Source organism: Mauremys reevesii, linkage group 1 (assembly GCF_016161935.1).
Source record: "Mauremys reevesii isolate NIE-2019 linkage group 1, ASM1616193v1, whole genome shotgun sequence".
Classification (NCBI taxonomy): domain Eukaryota; kingdom Metazoa; phylum Chordata; order Testudines; family Geoemydidae; genus Mauremys; species Mauremys reevesii.
Window position 1 is genome coordinate 71,176,074 of NC_052623.1, and position 12,294 is coordinate 71,188,367.

At 40.9% G+C, this 12,294-nt stretch overlaps 1 protein-coding gene across 9 annotated transcripts in view; it reads left to right on the forward strand.

The window, feature by feature from the left end:
* PCDH17 (protocadherin 17) overlaps nt 1-12,294 on the forward strand; it is a 102,298-nt gene that overhangs the window by 67,399 nt on the left and 22,605 nt on the right. For 2 of the 9 annotated variants that reach the window (XM_039488450.1, XM_039488459.1), the window contains exon 4: nt 5,630-5,713. The exons of the other annotated variants lie outside the window; for them this stretch is intronic. In XM_039488450.1, coding sequence (XP_039344384.1) covers nt 5,630-5,713 — 84 coding nt within the window. The remainder of the gene's footprint in view (nt 1-5,629; nt 5,714-12,294) is intronic. 9 annotated transcript variants of the gene reach the window in all.

The following is a 12,294-nucleotide window of genomic DNA, read 5'->3' on the forward strand; positions in this document are numbered from 1 at the left end:
GGTGGAAGGAAGAGAATGGCAAGCAGGAAAAGAGAAGACAGAAAAGGAGAAGAGAGAGGAGAGAGAGAAAAGAAAGTTAGTGCTATCTTGTATCAGAGGGGTAGCTGTATTAGTCTGGATCTGTAAAAAGCAACAAAGCGTCCTGTGGCACCTTATAGACTAACAGATGTATTGGAGCATAAGCTTTCGAGGGGGGATACTCACTTCGTCAGATGCATGTAATGGAAATTTCCAGAGGCAGGTATAAATATGCAGGCAAGAATCAGTCTGGTAATAACGAAGTTAGTTCAATCAGGGAGGATGAGGCCCTCTTCTAGCAGTTGAAGTATGAACACCAAGGGAGGAGAAACTGCTTTTGTAGTTGGCTAGCCATTCACAGTCTTTGTTTAATCCTGAGCTGATGGTGTCAAATTTGCAAACGAACTGAAGCTTAGCAGTTTCTCTTTGAAGTCTGGTCCTGAAGTTTTTTTGCTGTAGGATGGCTACCTTAAAATCTGCTATTGTGTGGCCAGGAAGGTTGAAGTGTTCTCCTACAGGTTTTTGAATATTGCCATTCCTAATATCTGACTTGTGTCCATTTATCCTTTTACGTAGGGACTGTCCAGTTTGCCCAATATACATAGCAGAGGGGCATTGCTGGCATATGATGGTGTATATAACATTAGTGGATATGCAGGTGAATGAACCGGTGATGTTGTAGCTGATCTGGTTAGGTCCTGTGATGGTGTTGCTGGTGTAGATATGTGGACAGAGTTGGCATCAAGGTTTGTTGCATGGATTGGTTCCTGAGTTAGAGTTGCTATGGTGCAGTGTGTGGTTGCTGGTGAGAATATGCTTCAGGTTAGTGGGTTGTCTGTGGGCGAGGACTGGCCTGCCTCCCAAGGTCTGTGAAAGCGAGGGATCATTGTCCAGTATGGGTTGTAGATCACTGATGATGTGTTGGAGAGGTTTAAGCTGAGGACTGTAGATGATGGCCAGTGGAGTTCTGTTGGTTTCTTTCTTGGGTTTGTCTTGCAGCAGGAGGCTTCTGGGTACAAGTCTGGCTCTGTTGATTTGTTTCCTTGTTTCCTCGTGCGGGTATTGTAGTTTTGAGAATGCTTGGTGAAAATCTTGTAGGTGCTGGTCTCTGTCTGAGGTCTGTCAGTGGTATCTGTGGCAGGAGGAAATAGTGTGAGGGACTGTTGAGTGGCCATCTACTAATCCACAACAAATAGAGGCTTCAGCAAAAAAGGATGGAAACCACTATCTTAGATCTTCTTCAACTTCTCACAAGAATAGAACAGATCGGCAGGTTGGCAATGTGCATACATACTCACAAATGCTGGTAGGTCTGATTTCAGGCTTATCAGCTTGGTGATGTCATTTTAAAAAACCCAGCAAATTCATTCCCTGCAAAAGAATGTGTGGTACTTTCATCTGACAGCTATCATATCTTGGTAGAACTCAGAAGGTGACGTTGCACTGTAGTGCATGTGGCGGGAATGCGCAGACATGAGTGGCACTTACAAGGTCTGTATTTTTTGGTGAAAGAAAAAAAAAAACACAAATCCTTGGATTAAATTTATATGTAAGATTTTCTTCTATAACTCAGAAATAACTGTCCTCTGAATTCATATATAAAATCTGAGAAGACAAGGTGATTAATCACAATCCAGCGTGTACTGTCAGTGTGCCATTTTATTTTAACACTGAAAGGAAAAGGTTTAAATTATTTTCCCCCTTTTTTGTAGCCATATTCAAAGATAATGATGATTATATATATGGCTTTTTTATGTATTTTTTTTTTAAAGAAATGACATAATCTGCTCAAATGTGCAGCAGATAATGTGTCCATAATGCTATTGTATATCATTCTTCTTTTCTTTGATCATGATTCTGATAATAATAATTTAAAATATAATTCTGCATCTTTTTTCAGATCAACATAGTAGGTTATGGGCTAAATGTTATGAAAAATTTAATTAAATCACAACATAATTCCCTGTAGAAATCTGTTTAGTTCTGTAGAATTCCCACCAGGAAACACTGAAACCTAAGATGTTTGTATGGTTTGGTGAAAAGGTTGTTTGAAGCTAAGTGCGCAGGGTGTAATTTGCAGTGCTACAGCATAGTATGCATTTCTTTTTCATCCAAGGAAACTGTAATAATGTGGCAGAAAGATTTTCCTATAAACAATATCACAGTTGTAGCAATCTCATATAAAATAGTTTCTTGTATTAGTATTGAAAATGTTGCTGTCGTTTTTTACACACTGTTAGGTTAAAAAGTCTTGCTGCAACTTACAACCTGGCTGGATCAGTTCAAGAGTCCCAATTTTCTATGCACACATGAGTGCACAATAACTAACAATACACTGATATGTGGCAGTTAGTACAAACTAGTCTTCCTTCACAGTCTTCTCAGGTAGTTGCAGGATGTGCCAGATGTGGGGTGTTGTCTTTTAGTTTCTTTTAACATTTTGTGGCATTTTCTCTCCGTTTCTAAACTGCCTCTTCTGCTTTGATTCTTTTGTTGAGAGCAGGTGAGGATGGTGTGGAACAAACGGGTTTTTTGTAACTACAAAAATTAAAAGCAAAACTGTAAAGAGATTTATCTCAAGCATATGCAGAAGAACCTCTGCACAGAAATAGTATTTTTTCCAAAGTAAAATTTTACATTACAAAAGAAATTTCATGTTAAACATGCACATATTTATGACTAACTTTACAGGCCACATTTACAAAAACTACACACATCATCTTTCATTATTAGAGCAGCTTCTAGAACTAGGTGCCATTTAAAAAAAAATCAAATGCATCTCCTTACCTTATCACAAAAAGAGATTTAAAATCTGAAGTGTTTCATTTAAAAATAATTTTTAACCTTCTGCTTGGGGAAAAAAAAACAGACGTCTTTCAGGAGAACAAAAAAAAGGGGGGAGGGGAGAATAATCTGATAATCTGTAACTCTGTCTCCTAAATGTAATTTTGCCCAAAGAAAAGATATTAAGCTTTCTGAAACATTTTCTGTTCATATTTAGTTCAAAAGCATTCTTTTATTCATCTGCATCTGACTCTGCTAGTGGAATATCATGATTTCTCTTTTACTGAAAAGCCTGAAGGTTAGGAGCTGCACACTATTTTATGACCTTCTTTAAAGAGCAGATGCTAACTAGGAATACTAGGAAATTAAGTTTTGTCTTCAGCACTAAAAATTATAAGGCAATCTTCTGTGAAAAAACAGAAAGGGGCCTGCAAATGATATTCTGTTCTATTAATAAAGGATAGTATCTCTTCCCACTGTAACATAAACGGTCAGTGGAACTCAACATAGGAATAAAAATTGCACACTGCAGAGCAAACTGGAAAAAAGATTAAAATCAACATTTTGTATAACAGCCTGCCAAGAAATATGGAGAGAATACACAAAGGTGTCCACACATACTGTATAACAAACTGTGATAATATTTAAAAAAAACCAACCTATTACAACATAAAAAGCCTTTCTCAGTCCTGAGAACACAAACTTGATGAACTATTAATTCATAACCCTGTGGCTAAAATATTCTATTTTAAATTATTAAGAATGATTTGGATCCATCTTGTTTACAATAATTTAGTATTCACTGGATAACCTCAGTTGAGATATTTACTAAGAACTGAAGATAGGAGTATGCTCTAGCACACATTTTCCCAGAATCTGCTGCGTTTTATTCACTTGTGATCCATCATATGTAAGATGAGATCCCTTAACTATTTCTATCTAGTATCTTCTTTTGAATATGACTTCAATCACTCCTTCATTGTTTTTCCCTTTTATTCTAATATGGATAAAGTGAAGATTAATTAGACCATTTTGTTGTTTTTCTTCGTTAGCTCGTACTTGTCACAACATATTTTTCACTTGTGCATTGGAATTAGGACCCCTTATTCATCCTAATAAATGATTGCTTAGAAAATTCATGGAAAACGGAGCATGTTACAGCACTCTCTGTTTGCATGGAGGAGCTGTGTGTTTCAGAGGGCCTTTTTAGACAGAGCATACATTTGTCAGTGTAACATTTTCCACTTTTTTTTTAGGTTGAATGTCAAGTGCTACTTACTGAAATGAAGTATTACAAAATGAGAAGTATTTATCATAGGAGCATGACTACTTTTAAGATATATAGTGGTTTTATGTCAAATTTAGGAAGGCAAAAATAAGCCTGTTTGGAGAAAAGAGACCATTTATGAATACTGAAAGACTGTGGACCTACATAAAGAATCTCTTTAAAAGCTCTGGAAAACTCACTGGAGTATCAATTTGAGTGTGGTAACAAGATGACTCATAGATTAATTGCTTTTGCTTGAACAAAACAAATAACATGCCTTTCACTCTGCTCTTTGATGTGCTGAATATCATAATAGTAGCCTTATAAACATGTGCATATCCCAGACTTACTTTCAGGTACGTCCATATGTTGTGAGAGCACACTTTAAGAGCAGGACAGAAACAGACACAAATTAAACATGAAGCCAAAAAAAAAAAAAAAGGAAAGAAACAAACTAAAAAACGAAGGAAACATCTGCAGGGCAACAGTGCAAAAAAATGTTTAAGCTGGCTGTTATTAACTACTCAACCTGTTTTACGCTGGAATTCTGCATAATTATGTTACAGAGGAGGGGGAAACAACAGATGTTGAATAAAGATTGAAAGTAAGAAAATGAGATTGTTTAAAATAAAAAAAATTAAAAAGGAGCTACAGTTGCTCTCAGCTAGACATTTTTTGGCAAGATTTTAGACAGCAATCTATTTCTCAAATTCATGGCCCATTTCAGTAAGATTAATGTAAAACAAAGTGTTTCTTTTTGAGTCTGATCATTTGAACAATTATACAGCTTCAGTAATCCCCAAGTCAATCTTTCAGAAAACAGCTGAATGTTTCCTCAAGCAATTTCATAAAGTAGATTAAATGAATTTGATATCAGGTCAAAAAAACTGCAATTACTTTGCATGAGTTTTTTTTCTATTAGCTTATATAATTAATTGTTTTTACTTTCTGTACAAATATTTAAATAATCAATAGATTGGACAGTTGTTCCCAATCTTTGTGGGATAAATGCCATTAAACTATACTCAAAGTTTTTTTTTTTCTTAATGTCACCTTTCAGACATCCCCCACACGCCTCAGACATTAGAGCAAAGGCAATAAACCACCTTTTACTTGAGAGAGTGGGACCCATTTTTTTCCTCTCATTAGCGGATAATTTCTGGCTTTGACTATTAGTAGATTACTACTTTGAAGTTACTGTCAATAGTGAGCCATGGTATAGCCAAAATGGAGTGCTGAAAGACACATACAAAGCCAACACAGTATTATCTGAAACTATTTGCATCACCACTATGACATTCCCACTATCATTAGCACATAGAATAATTTACCCATTGACTTCAATAGGAGTTTTTCCTGAGTAGGTCCTACACAGGATTGGCCATTAGTCCTCATGCATTTCTGTGACGCTGCTGCCCTACTCTTAGAGATGGTCATTCAAAAAGGTTGTTTTATACAAAAGCAGAGACCATTTGGGAAGAGGGATTCAGAATTGAAACGGACCCTTTTCCCAACATTTTATTTTTCTACTTGTTAACTAAAAATATTTTATTTTTCAAGCATTCCCGACTTTGCTTTCCTTTGCTATCCTCACCCTACACACCATCACAAGTAGACTTCAGTCTGTTGATCTGCTTCTGCCAGGTGAGCAAATACTTCATCTGCTAGCTGTCTTCTCTTGTGATCAGAATTTTACATGTAAGATTATAAATCTTCCTAGGTTTTTTTTTGTTTTGTTTTTTGTTTTTTTTAAGGCTATGGCTCAGAACTTGATAAGACTGTATTATTTCTTAAAGGGCTTACAAGTAACATGATGAAGCGGGAGACTGCAGATTTGTATGCATTTTATATTCCAGAAGAGTTGAAGCAAAATTTCATCTGACTAATATTCAAAGTTAAATCACCCTGCCTTATTATATTTGCATTAGTCCTGACAGAGCTTTATAAAAGATGGTATGCAATGCAGAGATTGTAGAGGTATGAAAGAAATGAAATTTTTTCTCTCTGTGTGTGTGTACGTTTTCTGGGCATGCTCCTACTGCAGACTTTCACTGAAATTTATCAGACGTGAATATCCGTAGTTCAACACTTTAACACATTTTATACTGCAAGTCTACCACTACCACCAATCTCTGAAGGAATCGTATGGTTCACAAGCACCAACAGGTTGATGGATCTGTCTGTGGAATCAGGACAAATCTTTCTTATGATTCATTTTTGCCACAGATAAGTCGTAAAACTAAGACAGCAGATTGATGGGGGTTTGGGTTTTCTGCACTTGTTTTAAACAGTAGATGTAGAACAGGTTCTTCTGTTTTATAGCCTGGAGCTGAACTGTCAACATAAAAGATGTACGGACTTAATACCTGAGAGCCGGGCAGAAGAATTTCTTCCTACTTTTTTTAGAGCAGATTAACCACCACACAATATAGCTCATTACTGCCTAGTGTAAATTTATTGAAAAGGCAGTTTTTGCTAAAGTACATCAAATACTTTATCTAGTCATTATCTGCTTTACTGCAAGACCCAGAAATCAGCTGGAGAGGCTTCTCCAGCAGCTCAGAGAAAAAAGGGGGGAGGGATAGCTCAGTGGTTTGAGCATTGGCCTGCTAAACCTAGGGTTGTGAGTTCAATCCTTGAGGGGGCCACTTAGGGATCTGGGGCAAAAATTGGTCCTGCTAGTGAAGGCAGGGGGCTGGACTCAATGACCTTTCAAGGTCCCTTCCAGTTCTAGGAGATTGGTATGTCTCCAATTATTACCTTTATTATTATTACCTAAGATAGTCACTCAAATCACTGTCTGTCTGTGGAGATTTCTGCATCTGACCAAAACTATTGGGCTTGAAACATTATTCTTCCATTTAGTGTGTGTGAGAGAGAGAGAGAAAGAGATTGACATGTATATACCAACTCACTGTCACACCTGATGTCACATTATGGTGGTTAGAAATAATTTTGATTTATTAAATGTTATTAAAGAAGAAAAGAGTGGAAGTGATGATCACATGCAGAGTAACATAACTAAAGAATAACTGTTCAGGTTTTGCCATGTTTGATGAATATTCTTCTGGTTTGGGGGTTTCCAGTAATTAATTAAAAGGGTTACCTCTATAGAAATCAGTATATCATTTTGTTATTATACCTATGTCATCTAACAAAAGCACATCACATCATTTTTTTTTCTGAATCTGAAAATAGGTTGTAAAACAGTGGAATGAAAAAGAAAACAAAGTAAATTATTTTTAACAAATAACAGCATTTGTCATCATCAGCTTATACCTAGTAGAAACTACCTTCTCTTTTGTAGTTGTTTTCCATGTTCCTCATTTATAATTTTTTCTAGGCGTGCAGATGCCCTGGACAATAGAAGCCAAATCCTGCTCTCTTTACCCATGCAAAACTCCCATTGAGCCAGTTCTTGAGAGGTTCAGAGCAACTACAACTTTGAGGGGGTCTAAGAGAATTGTAGTTCCTCAGTACCTCTGAAAATTCAGCCCATTCATTTTCTCAAGGTAGATTTACTCCCAGTTTTATGAGACAGAATTTAACATGCGGTATTTGCTTTAAATATTTATTATTGATGAAGCTACATGGAGAAAAAATACCTGCTTGTTTTTTTTGATAAAGCTAAATGTGGGGGAAGTTGTGCTGATATGCATTGTTGTTTAGCTTTTATTGGAAATGAAACATTCTTTGTTAGTGTAGCGGGGTGGTCACCCGCTCCTGCCCTGCAGAGTTTAAAGACAGCCCTGGGAGAGGGCTGTGGCAGGGGAAAATGCTGCTAGGCTGACTGGAGAAGTCCTCAGGCCTCAGCTGGACCTATATAAGAGGCTGGGAGCCAGGAGCTCGAGAGTCTCTCTCTGTTTTTAGAGGGAGATAGGCCTGGCTGCAGGGAGCTAGAGACAGGGTACCTGAGTGAAACAGGGCTGGGGAAAGGCAGAAGAGGTGGGGAGGTCCAGCCTGGAAAGCCCCAGGCTGCGGCCTAGCAGAAGGCCAATAGTTACTGGGGGTTGCAGAGGGCAGCCCAGGGGTAGGCAAAGGCAGCAGGTCCACACCCTTACAAGTGGTGGAGAATGTGGGCAGGTCCACCCCTGACACAAGGGGCCAGAGCAAGGACAGCGGGACTATTGCCCGGACACTGAAGGGAGTGATACAGTGGATGATGGATCCTGGGTACACTGGGGTATACTATGCGGAGGCCTCAGGTGTCATCCCTGGGTGGGCCCCAGGGACAGCCGCCCAGCAGAAAGGGATAGAAGAACTGCAGGGACTCTGGGGGACCCAACAGGGACTGTGGGAGATGCTGTGGGCCCTCCAAGAGCAGGTTGATCATCTGGTGAGGGAGCAGCGGGCCCTGCAGGGACTCCTTGGGTGGGAGTTTAAAAGGGACCATGGAGGGCGTGGGCTGCGGAGCGCCAGGGCCAGGAGGCCCTTGGCAAGGGCTTGCTACGCCTGTGGTCGGACAGGACACATAAGACGGGACTGTCCCTACGGGGCTGGAGGCAGGGTACCTCACCCTGAAACGGGACAACACCCAATCCCTCAAGAAGGCTGCTGGGTGAGGGGACCCAGGCAGCTGTGGGCGTGTTGGGCCTGTGGGCAACGAGGACACTTAGAGCGGGAGTGCCCCGCCCCAGGAACACAGCCCAGGGCAACCCAGGGAGGGTTGGCCCAGAGAAGGATGAAAGAAAGCTGCTGAGTCCTGGGTCAGCACGGAGGCGGAATGCCTGCTGGGGCTGCCAGGCACTCGGGCATATAAAGAGGCACTGCCCCCTCAGGGGAACTGAGGAGAGGCCGGAGGAGGTGCCTGTGCAGCCCGAAAGGGCCAAAACAGACAGAGGGAGCAACTGGGATGGAGGGATCCCTGCAGGAGGTAGGAACCCAGTCCGTCAAGGGGGTCAGTCACCGACTACGAGACCCAGACCACATGGGCCCAGCGGGAGGCCGAGACTCAAGTGGGGGGAACCCATGTAACAGTGGGGACCCAGACCCTCAGGGAAGAGGGCCCGGGGGAGTCTGGCCTACACGCACAGCTGGAGGCTGCAGAGCGGGCCCGCTGCAATGCCAAAGTGAGGGACTTGGACCTCGTGAATGAATGTGCAGCTGTTGTTGAGGACGGGACACGCTTACAGAACTGGCTGGAGAGGTCAGAAAAGAAGCGGGCGGTTCTAGAGGCGCATGCGCGACTGGGCCAGGCCAGGAGGCGCTGCGAGGTTTAAAGACAGCCCTGGGAGAGGGCTGTGGCAGGGGAAAAAGCTGCTAGGCTGATTGGGGCGTGGTCCAGCTGCCGCTTCTTCCCCAATCAGGCCTCAGCTGACCCTATATAAGAGGCTGGGAGCCAGGAGCTCAAGAGTCGCTCTCTGTTTGTAGAGGGAGATGGGCCTGGCTGCAGGGAGCTAGAGACGGGGTACCTGAGTGAAGCAGGGCTGGGGAAAGGCAGAGGAGCTGGGGCGCTCCAGCCTGGAAAGCCCCAGGCTGCAGCCTAGCAGAAGGCAAATAGGTACTGGGGGTTGCAGAGGGCGGCCGGGGTAGGCAAAGGCAGCAGGTCCACACCCTTACAGTTAGCCTTTGCACTGCATAGGATTTTCTTTTATTTTTGCTTCATGTCAGTTTTAAAAATCCACCTGTGCTTAACCACAGACATTTATCAAAGCAATAAGCTGATCTTGCAGGGATTTGTGATTGAACGGCGGGAAAGGCAGCTACTTACTCAAATGGTGGATTTGGCGTTTTCTATAACCACTAAATGTTTGGGCAGAGTTGTGTTTAGTTTTTTTTTTTTTAAATTTTGCCCTTAAGTAAGGCAGGTGTATGTCAGACATCCTATTTACTGCCTCCGTGTGTTCGTGTATACTGTGTGTGCATGTGTAAATGTTTTTTGTTAGGGTTTTTGCCTTTATTTTTTCAGAATGACCTCTGAATAAATAACTTTTTTAGTGAACGGTGTTTACTATTTATGTAAAAAAAAAAGCATAATCAAGGTTAAGTATAAAGTTTGCCTTTCCTTGACATTTGTCCCACATTGAAGTTCTTACCTAAAGGGCTCCATTCATGAGTGTGCTTTCCTTTTATAAACAAATCCTTTTTGTCACTTAAAATTATATTTTAAAAATAGCACCTAAATTACTGGTGAGTCAAGGTTTATGAACCAGTGGGTCTTGCATTCTAGAGAATGAGGAGTTGGAATTTCAGTCCCGATTCAGACAAAGCTCCCATTACTGTCAATGGTACTGTTGCCCCAGTCAAGATTGTAGGATTGGGCCTTATGTGTATACTCTGGTTTGTTTGCTGTCAGATCCACAGAACAGGACGTTGGGGCACGCTCGCAGAGGAGGCGAGCTGGAGCAGGAGAGCTTCTCTGTGGGTGCTCAAATTTGCCGCCCCTTCAAATTTGCCGCCCTAGGCCTAGGCTTTGTTGGCCTAGGCAATAATACACCGCTGATTTATTTGTATTTATATATGCAAGAGGGATATATAGATATAGATATAGATCTATATATATAGTCAACTAAGAAATGTAGACAGTATAGTAGATGTAGGTCTTCAAGAGAGAATTAAATGTGAACAGAGTAGTGGTCTTTCAGATGAGTTCAAGGAGGTCATGGGAGGGGGGCATAGAAGAAGGCAGAGGCATTTGTGCAAGAAGCTGACAAAGGTGTGGTCAAGATTTGAAGGGAGTAGTGAGGCGATCAAATCAAATTGCAAACAAGACAACTAGTACCTGCAGAATATGAGGGCCTGAATTAAAATTTTGGTTTGTGAGCATTGAAAGAGTATGTGAAATAAATGGTGCGGAGGGGTACTTTTTTTCCTGTCCCAAACTCTTGGCCCTTTCTGTGATTTTGGTGGGTGACTCCCAGGTAGATTTGCACTGAGAGGACCATGCTAGAGAGAAAGGGCTGCATACTCATTACCCTCTTCTGCTCATTACCTTCTCTGCTCCTACCTGCACCCCACAGAGCCATGGCTCCTACATTCCACTAAGAGGCCTCCCTTAAGGCAGAAGGAAAACACAGCAAATCCTATCAGAGGTTTGGAAACTCTTCAAGCAGATTTTGTTCTATGTAACAAAGAGTAACAGCTGGTCTTCAAAGTATTTATTTGCTACTTATAATTATCACCACTTTTATTCATGGTCTGTGGTTCTCACAATAGATGTTCTCCACTTTCATTGTGCCACCTCATAGCTCCTTGTTAATTTATCCTCTGTTTATGTTTCTTCAGCTGCTGTCATAGGGATCTCTAAAGGTGCTTGTTAAGAGAAAGCATTTTAACAGATGTCCTTGCACATTGGGATGAATGTATTATGGATACAGAATTATCTTCACACTTCTTACAATCACCTTTTTCACCTGCTCATGCAGTGAACACCTCTGGCTTGTTGTCAGTGCACTTGATTGCAGCGTGGGAGGCATACAGGGTCAAAGCAAGCCTTGTATCTTATGTTCTGTCATGCAAGTGTTGTGAGCTTTATTCCCATACTCCCAATATTGATATGGCTTTTTTGTGATTTTAGAATTACAGTATAGTAATAGCATAATTAAATCTTTTTCATCCATTTGTAGGATGACAGTTTTGTCCCCATAATATATATCCCTAATATCCTTGTGAGTTTAACATATACATATGTGAAGCTGATCTCAATATGATAAATTGCAAGGAGATGTGATAAATTGACTTTATCTTTTACCTTTGCCTGCCTGACCTACCCTCTGCAACTAGTCCCTTTCCCGAGGACTTATTCTAACAGTCCAGCCCTGCAAGCCTTTCTAACAGCCATCATTATTTTAAGTCAACCCGTCAAACAGAAATTTCCTCCTTCCCAAAACTCACCTTTGCCCAAACTGTGATAGGCAAGATTCAGCTCTGTACCAGTAACAGCTTTTCTGTATGTAAAATGTCACTATTATAGGCCCCAATTCAGCAAGGTACTTAATCACATGCCTTCTTTTAAGCATATAAGTATTCTCAATGAAGTCAAGATAGAAATTTGCTTCCCTTTTAGAAAGCCGTAAATGAGGAAAGACAAAAGTAAGCTTCATGTGTAGCTGTACAACAAAGTCGAAGGGAATTGCTCAGAGAGCTCCCAGCATGGCTTGTGAGCACTGAAAGAATACACAATAATCAGCTAAAGATGTTTATTGTCTTTCTTTGCTCTGTCCCAAACTCTTGATCCTTTCTGTGATTTTGGTGGATGGGCCTAGGTATTGGGCTGACCAAAAAAA